Below are 9,855 nucleotides of genomic sequence, written 5' to 3'. Positions count from 1 at the left end.
CAAGGCACGTTACGTAAGATCGGAAGTTGGACGGCTCCTCCAGCAAGGTAAGGGCTGCACCACAAGATGGGCCATCCGGCTGTGCCAAGCTGCTGCCACCTCCGTGCTCCTGTATTCGCTCCCGTTGGCCAAGCTAACACCGACCCGCAAGAAGCAGCTGGAGATGGAGCACCGGATGGCTATGAGGTCGCTCTTGGGCTTGCCGCGTAACTCGCCCGTGGCTGCCTCCCTGGCAGAAGCCCAGACCTGGCCGCTCCTGCTGCTTATGCTTCGGTAGGGGCTCCTGCACGTGGGCCGGCTTCATCATACACCGGATGGCGACGCCCTGGTGCGCAGACTACGGAGTCGCCCCTCCTCCCGGATGGGCAGCATCTGCGCACTGTATGATGAGCTGGTTGGGCTTCCGCCCACTGCGGTGAAGCCCCCCCCCACCAACAGCCACTCGAGGTCCACATCACGCTGGAGGGCAAGCAGAAGCGGAGAACGCCCACGTGCGAGCTCGAGCAGGCAGCGCTGTCCAAGCTCCACTACCTTGGCGAGCACCTGCACGTCTTCACGGACGGATCTGTCCTCCCATCGAGCGGCTCGGCAACGGCAGCCTGCGTGGTCCCCGCATTGGGCGAGAACCTACAGTGCCGCCTTCCATTTGCGGCGAGCTCCACAGCAGCGGAGCTAGGCGATCTGCACCTGGCAGCCGACTACCTGGCTGCTCACCCACCGCAAGTACCGGTAGCCATCTTCACGGACTCCCGCCCGGCTCTCCAGGGTCTGCTCCAGCCAGACCCAGCAGGCGTCACAGTGGCCCTGCTGCTAAGGCTGACAGCGCTGCAGAGGAGCGGCATCCCCCTCTCACTCCACTGGCTCCCCTCCCATGCAGGGATAGCCGGAAACGAAGAGGCGGATGCAGCAGCCAAAGCAGCCTATCACGAGCCGGTCCAAGTGAGCACTGCGGTAGCAGCGGCAGACTTCTCGAGACACCGCCTGCTGAAACTGCTCACCGCTGCGCACCCGGACAAGCGTGTGGCCCGCGGGCAACCACCGAGACCACTCCCCGACACAGGACTCAACAGGCAGGAAAGGACGCTCCTCCTGCGCCTCAGGACCGGAAGTGCATGGCCCGCTGCACGCAAGTTCAGCATGGGGCGCGTCTCATCCCCTGCCTGCCGGAGATGCGGCTCCCCAGAGACCCTGGAACACATCATATGCCACTGTCCAGACCTCGCGAACCCAAGGCACGCGATGACAGTGGCATACAACAACCTCGGCCTTCCAGCCACCTCAGAGGAAGACTTCCTCTTCCCCCGCCACAGTCCCGTCGCAGCTTTGCAATGCTTCTTGGAGTTTGCCGCTGTGGCGGGACTTGCCTCCCTGTAGGGGGCCCCCCGCCTGCCCGCCCCTTGCGGCCCTTGCCATGGGAAGCTGCTGCCACCTACCCCTTTCTACGTCCTACCTACCCCTTCCCCCTTACCCTTCCTATCTCTTCTTCCCCCTCTCCCCCTCCCGCCATGATGCTGAGCCGTGCTCCCTTCCGGGTAGCAGAAAATAGCATCTTTTCCACTCTCTGAACCAGGTTTCGTTCTCGCGGGGGTAGCGCCGCTCGCTTATCGCCCCACGGGCGCATAAATTGGCAAAAATAGGAAAAGTGTGGTCGTGCATTTCTCTTTCAAATGAATATATTTGTAAATGTTTGTCGGAAAAGCCTTAATGCAGATAAAAAAGTGGCAGCAGTAGCCAAAGTCAACGGCGTCGACCAGCACTCCTGCATGCTATATGCGTCAATGACGTCAGTGAGGCTGTTTGTAGAATACCAGGGAATCAAATGAATCCTGACAGAAATTATCGCTGATCCACTGACCTCACTGGTGGATCGAAATGGCAACTCGCCCCAACATAAATTGGCGTCGTTAGCTTACTCGCGCCAAACGCCCGTCTTCCCAAAGAAGCAGCGAAAAATAATTCCTCAGAGTTTTTATGCACCCGAGGTTTTTGCTAGCGAAGCTGCGATAAAAAGCGCCGTTAACTAAGCTGCGGAGCCCTCAATAGACAGTTTCAAAACGCGGCGATGGGTTACATCTGGGCGACAGGTCAGCGCATATTCCACGAATCGCCGCGGGTATTGGCAGGCCCGCCCTTCTTCCCACGTATCTTAATTGTCTCGGCGCAAACAAAAAGTTTTAAAATGTCATAATCCACTAATTTTCTGATTGAGATTTTATTTGCAACCACGCCCGTGCCCTCCATTCTAGACATTTAAATCTGTCCTTTTCCTTTGTAGCTTCTTTCCACCTATAGATAGGAATCAAACTGATGAAACCCATAACCCAATACCTATCCCAGCGTGTTTAGCCTTTTTAATGTTTCTGTTATGGATGTCCCAAAGCAAGCCCACTGGCCTGCACTGATATTTGATCGGTAAAAAAAATGAGCTTGGTTATTGAGGGAATAAAAAAAACGAATAAAACCCATCAAACAGTAATAAAATGTGATATCTCACGTGTTCGTCGAGGTATGACCAGTTTGTGTTTCTGAATGAGCACAAAATTTGTTACCCAAGCAAAACAGAAAATATTTATTGATTGCTCATTAACACACAGATAATAGGTGACCAAAATTCTTAACGAGACCGTAACTTTATAGCACTTGTAAAACTGAACATGAATGTTAAATAGAAGACAATAAATTATAAAACAATTGTGGTGACATATGAACATAGATAAAGACTTCACACAAAGCAAAAATTCGCTGAACTTTGCGGAAACATTGTACTATTGCTATATAATCTCGGACGCAAACATGCGGCAGGCAATGGCCTGATACAATGTTTGGACGCCGACCGCAGTTCGCCAACTAGCGCCTTGTAAAGGCAATGAAAAAATGTCGCAGTTTCGCCCGAAAGGCGAAGCATCGATTGCGATAGCAAATTAGTAGAGAGCTATTCGGAGTAGGGATAGTAGTTTTATCGGCTGCATGAACTTGGACACATTCGCTTACCAACTGAATTAACAATCGTGGTGTCAGCGCGCACAAGCAAACATGAATAGATCACACTGAATGACCACAGACAACGACTGTCAAAACGCTGGCAGCAAGCCCAGCCGCCGCAGCGGGCGAAGGTTCGCGCGGTCTATCGCTTCAACGGAAACTGAGCGGCGAATGCACAGCGCATACAAAGGCCAGAGCCGTGTGGAGATAAGAGACGGTGCGGGCGACCGCCACCGCCGGGCAAAGCACAGAGGAGTTGTGCAGAGGAGTTGCCCCCCTCCCTCCCGCGCTCCCTTCCCGCTTTCTTGCTTTCCCGTGGGAGATGTGGCCAGTTCCCCTTGTGCCCGGTTGCAAGATAAGCATCTGGTGAAGCAGGACAGCGTCGCCCCGCCTCCCTCCCTCTCTCCTTCCCATACCCCCACGGCCTTTCGCGCGACGGTCGCGTTTGCTTTCCGCCGTGCGTTCGCTCTCCGTGATAGCGCGCGTCCCCCGCGCGCTATTGCTTGCGCATACGGCGCGCGGCGACGATTTTATCGCCCTTGGAATCTATACGGAACCTCACGGCGACGACGACGCCGACGGCAGAAATCCGGTTGAAGTGTCCATATAATTGCTATCGCAATAAAAGAAAGCGGCGAAAGCACGTTTGGCACTTATTCTGAAGCGGCAACATCGTATTGCACAATCTCAGACGCAAACAAACATGCCGCAGGCAACTACCGGTCCCGCACGCTAGTGCATCTTCATGACTTTGTCAGTCTTTCGCGGAGCTTTTATTGCGATAGCAATTATATGGACACTTCAACCGGATTTCTGCCGTCGCCGTCGCCGTCGCCGTGAGGTTCCGTATAGATAAAATCTTCGCCGCGCGCCGTATGCCCCAGCGGAAGCGTGCGGGGACGCGCGCTATCACGGAGAGCGAACGCACTCAATCTCCCACGCGCAAGCAAGGAAGCGGAAAGCCAGCAGCCGGAGGGAGCAGGGGGGGGGGGCACTTCTCTGCCAACAACCGCGCTCGTCGCTCGTCCGCACAGTCTCTTATCTCTCCCACGCGCACGCAAGGAAGCGGGAAGCCAGCGCCGGAGGGAGCGGGAGGGGGGGGGGGGGGGCGCACTTCTACGCTGCCAACAACCGCGCTCGTCGTTCGTTATACCGCACCGTCTCTTATCTCCACACGGCTCTGACCTTTATGCGCCGTGCATTCGCCGCTCAGTTTCCGTTGAAGCGATAGACCGCACGTACCTTCGCCCTGCTGTCAGCGTTTGACAGTCGTTGGCTGCAGTCATTCAGTGTGATCTATTCATGTTTGTTTGTGCGCGCTCACACCACGCTTGTTCATTCAGTTAGTAATAGTCGGGCCACATTTTCCAACGCACGCTACACATGCAATGCTGCCCAGATCGGCAGTGCAGCACTACAGGTGTGTCCCTTCGCACGCGCTGCCCACGGTAAGCGCTTCTCATCAACACCACCGTTTCACACGCGCCTTCTCGTGGTCATCGAGTCTCTCTTCATGTCGGTCTACTTACGCCACAGCACACCTGCTTACTTAATCAGCTCATGTTTACTACAATTCATATTGCTACCAAGGCCGCTCACCTTACTTCGTATGACATTGCTGTGTTGCTATCGCATTCATTGATTCGCCCTTAGGGCGAAACTGTGACATTTTTTTTTACGTCGAGCAAGACTAATAGTGCAGATAGCACGTGTGACCGCTGCTTCCAGTGAACGGCATTTACCTACCCACAATCAAAATCAATAAATCACAATAAACGTAGCACGGAACCGACATGCGGCTGCAGACACACGAGGTGTTGGTCGGTCGCCACTTGTCACGCTTGACTCGCACCAGCCACAGAAGCCTCCTTTCTGGGTCTCTTGGAAAATGAACCATCCTCCAACTATTTCGCGAATGGTTGGAGCACTGGGGAACGCAACATCCAGGCATTCCACGTCGAAGAAAGCAGCGCGAACGCAGCAACACTTCGCGTACACCCGCGCAGCAGGGCGGCGAGGAGAATGCGAGCAACAAAGTCGCGGAGGGAGCGCGCAACAGCCGGTCGAGGTAAAGCCCGTCGAGGCGGCGTCGACTGGTTCAAAGGCTGGCACCACCCTAAGCGGGCGCGCGCATCGAGGTACCCTAGATCAGCTCATTCCACGTGAGCGAGAAAGTTGGCGCGCGTATCATATTCGCGGCGTGCGTTGTTTTGTGTCGCTTGTGAAAGTGCGGAATGCAACGATGAGCGAGCCTCCTGACCGACAGAAGGTGATCGAAAAGTACCTCCAAGGGTTACGTCATCATGAAGACGGCTACTCCCATGGCTACCTGAAGTCAGACGATATGACCTTAAGCTTTTGGAGAGGTCCTTGGCTGCCGTCAACGAGAGGTATGCTGTTCGGACATCAAGACCCTAGCTGAACAAGCCGTCTAAATGTAAGGATGTATCGAATGCTTCTTAATGTTTCACTCTGCGCGTAGGTTTATCATTGCAAAACACAGTAGTAATTTTAACCAGGGACTCAACCCGGCAGAACGACTTGTTTTCAGTTACGGTTAGTGCGCAATACTAGACAATTGATTTATCTTGATTCGCCTTTTTGAATATCGGGTTATCATTGCTCTGGTTATCGGTTCAGAGTTCCCCTGGCACCGATTTATTTCGGTTTGAGTAGAGTATTGTTATGGTTACCGTGACATCGCCCGTTCCTCAGAAATTTTGATGAACGTAAATATAACTGAACTGTTATTTTTCGGTTTCAGTCATGATTAGAACCGCGCATGCAAGCTAATTGTGATTTTAAAAATGAAAAAGTCTGCCACTGTGCTCTTTACATAAATGCTTCAGAGCTGCGCTTGGGCGTTTGTGTTGTAAGCATCTGCTCATGTGTGTGTGTGTGTGTGTGTGTGTGTGTGTGTGTGTGTGTGTGTGTGTGTGTGTGTGTGCGTGTGTGTGTGCGTGTGTGCGTGCGTGCGTGCGTGCGTGCGTGCGTGCGTGCGTGCGTGTGTGTGTGTGCGTGTGTGTGTGTGTGTGTGTGTGTGTGTGTGTGTGTGTGTGTGTGTGTGTGTGTGTGTGTGTGTGTGTGTGTGTGTGTGTGTGTGTTTGAACGACTTGTAGGCGACGAGCGAACGCGACAGCCATCTCCATCGCGTCGCTTGTCGCTGTCGCGCGCAAGATCGCGTGCGTGCAGTTTATACTTATGTGTCTGGTGCAGAGCGAAATCTTCGCGCTACGGTTCGCGAAAAACCTGACCGGCACTTCCACGGCCGCCTGCTCTTCTTCGTCGCTTGACGCGGAAGACTCGTAACCGTAAGCGGCAATATTTCTCGCCAAGTTGGAATGGCCCTCGTCTTCAGACATGTACTCATCGCTGGTAGAGGCACCAGAACTCGAATCCATGCTAGCGATGGCGGCGTCGGCGCGCTTCGAATGACCGCGGCCGGCCGGCTGGCTATCCGACGAAGGCCTTCCCACTCCCGCGGGTCGGGCGGCGAGGCGCGCGCTCACAAAAACGCCAAAAGTAAAGCCATCGGCTGAAAAATAAGCTAAGTGACTACTTCCTTTCGGTGTAATCACACACTAAGGTTTCATTTTCAGCATTTTCGTAAAATTTTCAGATTTTGTGTCCGTATCCCTTTAAGCCGGCGGTAAGTTGTGCCGCGAGCCGCAAAACCTCGCTGAGCTATGACGTCACTGCGTTGCCTAGCAACCCCATAGCAGCTGTGTGATAGCTTCGCAAGACTCCGCGCCTAGACCAGCGCGTCATAGACCTGCTTCGCTTACCACAAACGTTCGTGTAGCAGGTGTGAAGGCGAGGTTGCTAGTGTGCGGGCGGTAGTAGCAGCCATGGGGAGACCTAGGAAGAACCGCACTCCCGAGGAAGAGGCCGCTTTCCGGCAATCCTGCCGCTTGGCCAAACAAGAATACAGTCGCCGGCGTCGAGCTGATCCTGCACAGAGAGCCGAGGAAGCCTTAGCCAAGCGACGGCGCAGAATCGCAGATCCCGAATGCGCCGATCGAGAAAGTGAACGAAATCGGTTCGGCATGCGGAACATGCGCGAAAGCCCAGACTACAGAGAAGCCGAGGCATCACGACGTCGAGTTCGTAAGTCCATGAAAGGAGCGTACAGCCGTTTCGAGCAGGAATTCCTCAACATGAAGTACAACCAATTGATAACCAATCAATAGCTAATCAATTATCGAGAAATAATAAATAAATTACGGGAAATGCTGGGGATCACTTGGTAGGGCTTAGCCTAGCCCAAAAGCCAGGACTAGCTAGGTGCCCATCAGATCCGCTGTCTCTTTAGCATTATGCCTCCAGTGCTCTATACTGCCTCCACAACTCTATAACTGATAAACTCATCAAACGGGGATAACCGATATTCTAGTTGACATTACACGAAAAAAATGGAGCTGGGCAGGCCATTTAATGCGTACGATGGATAACCGGTGGACCATTAGAGTTACAGAATCGATACCAAGAGAAGGGGGAGCGCAGTGGAGGACGGCAGAAAACTGGGTGGGGTGATGAAGTTAGAAATTTGCAGGCGCAAGACAGGGGTAATTGGAGATCCCAGGGAGAGGCCTTCGTCCTGCAGTGGACATAAATATAGGAAGAAGATGATGATGATGAACTCATCAATGAAAAATGATATCACAATTCTTTGAATTGCATCTAATAGTACATTTAAAGCGGACAAAATTTATTTATTTTATTTATTTATTTATTAGTATACCCTCAAGACCCAGAGGGCGTTACAGAGGGGGTGGGTACAATGAAAATAAAAAAAACAAAACAATAAAAGGAATTCACAGGAAAACAACAACATAAGTTTGCAGCTACACCAGTAAGTGTTCGGTAACTGCAGACTTGAACAATGCTTGGTCCTCAGTGGCAGCGATGGAGGGAGGAAGGTGATTCCACTCTCTACTTGTCTTCGGAAGAAAAGAATGTAAAAAAAGATTAGTGCGGCACAAAGGAACGGCTACTTTATTTGGGTGGTCAACACGTGATGAAAAGTAGGCAGGTTCTGAGATGAATTCCTGTCGAAGTACTTGATTATGAAAAAAAAAATTATATGAAAAAGCAGGAGACGGGAAATCCGTCTTCTCATTACCAGGTCTGGAAGTTGAAGAGTGGATTTCATCAAGGTGACACTGGCAGTACGAGCATAATTATTGAGTATAAATCGAGCTGAACGGTTCTGGACCGATTCTAAGGTGTCAATTAGCGTTGATTGAGCGGGATCCCATACGGCTGAAGCGTACTCGAGCTTTGGACGGATTAATGTTTGATGTAGCTGTAGTTTAAGGTGTGCTGGTGCTTGGCGAAAGTTTCGGCGAAGGTAACCAAGAGTACGACAAGCATTGTTAGTAATGTAGTTAATGTGAGAGTGCCATGATAAATCATTGGATATGTAAACACCAAGGTACTTGTAAGTAATAACCTGCTCCAATTTAGTTCCATTCAAGGTGTAGGTAAAAGGTTCAGAAGTGTTAGAAAGACGCGAGATTGCCATACTTTTACATTTATTTACGTTAAGAGTCATAAGCCATGTACTACACCAGTCAGAGACGCGATTAAGGTCGGCTTGAAGAAGGTAGTTATCGTTTTCGTTAGTTATTCTACGGTACAAGACACAGTCATCTGCAAACAGTTTTATGGATGACTTGATGTTATGCGGAAGGTCATTGATATATATTAAAAAGAGCAAAGGACCTAAAACTGATCCTTGTGAAACGCCAGATTTAACTGCGCAGGGATGTGAGGAACAATCATTAGCTGTTACGTACTGAGTGCGGTTAGTCAGAAAGCATTCTATCCATTTGAGGATATTGGGGTCGATGTTTAGCGTGCTGAGCTTAAGTAGTAATAGTTGGTGCGACACTTTATCAAAGGCTTTTGCGAAATCTAAAAACATACAATCAACCGGAATTCTATTATCTAGCGCTAAGATGACATCATGCGTAAAAGACAGAAGCTGAGTTTCGCACGAGTGGTGCTTACGAAAGCCGTGTTGGAACCTGCTGAAGAATGAGTTGGTTTCAAGAAATGTTATAAGCTTAGAATAGATTACATGTTCAAGCATCTTACAGGGGATACTTGTTAACGAAATTGGTCGGTAGTTTAAGGCAGAGTGTTGGTTACCGTATTTAAAAACGGGAATCACCTTCCCCACCTTCCAATCAGGTGGAAAAGTGGAGCACTGAAGAGACTGCATGAAAATGTGTGACAAAATTATGGAAGAGTACACTTCAGTGTTTTTCAGAAATTTCGCGTTTATCTCATCGGTGCCGCAGGCAGACGACAGCTTAAGTTTCCGGATTAAGTTAATGACTCCTTCAAATTCAATCACGAGAAAATCCATTGGAAAAAACCCGCGGTCGCATAGCTGCGGCACCGAAATTGCTCTTGAATCAGAAAAACATTGCGAAAAAACATTGTTAATAACGGAACAGCATTCTTCGTTGCGCAGTGCACTCCCATCGTAATCAGTAAGTGTTATTACAGTGTCTTTCATTGGTTTAACGCTTTTCCAAAACTTGGATGGGTCAGTAGACAACAGCGAGGGAAGCGTAATGTTGAGATAGTCACTCCTGGCGTTTTTGATAGAAGTGCGATATGCGGAAAGAGCTTCGCGATAAGCGTGCCAACGAAAAACACTGCTGCCGAGCTTTGCAGACCGGAAGAGGCGCTTTTTCTTATTAAGAAGCCTTTTTAGGTTTGTTGTAAACCATGGCGCTCGCTGCTTTTTGGATATAACTTGTAGTGGTACGTGCCTGTCGATCAATGAAGCGACTTCGTCTCTAAAGAGGCTCCAATTCTGCTCGAGTGACCTGTCAGAAAAGCCAGGCATATAATTATCGA

At 50.8% G+C, this 9,855-nt stretch overlaps 1 protein-coding gene across 1 annotated transcript; it reads left to right on the top strand.

The window, feature by feature from the left end:
* Nucleotides 1-361: 361 nt before the first annotated feature.
* LOC119449098 (uncharacterized) lies at nt 362-1,374 on the top strand. Its single transcript, XM_037712286.1, has 2 exons — nt 362-394; nt 439-1,374. The coding sequence occupies exons 1-2, from the start codon at nt 362-364 to the stop codon at nt 1,372-1,374; spliced, it is 969 nt and encodes a 322-aa protein (XP_037568214.1).
* The last annotated feature ends 8,481 nt before the right edge of the window (nt 1,375-9,855 follow it).

This window comes from Dermacentor silvarum, chromosome 4 (assembly GCF_013339745.2).
Source record: "Dermacentor silvarum isolate Dsil-2018 chromosome 4, BIME_Dsil_1.4, whole genome shotgun sequence".
Lineage (NCBI taxonomy): Eukaryota > Metazoa > Arthropoda > Arachnida > Ixodida > Ixodidae > Dermacentor > Dermacentor silvarum.
The sequence above is the reverse complement of the archived record's forward strand: the minus strand, read 5'-3'. Positions and strand labels throughout refer to the sequence as shown.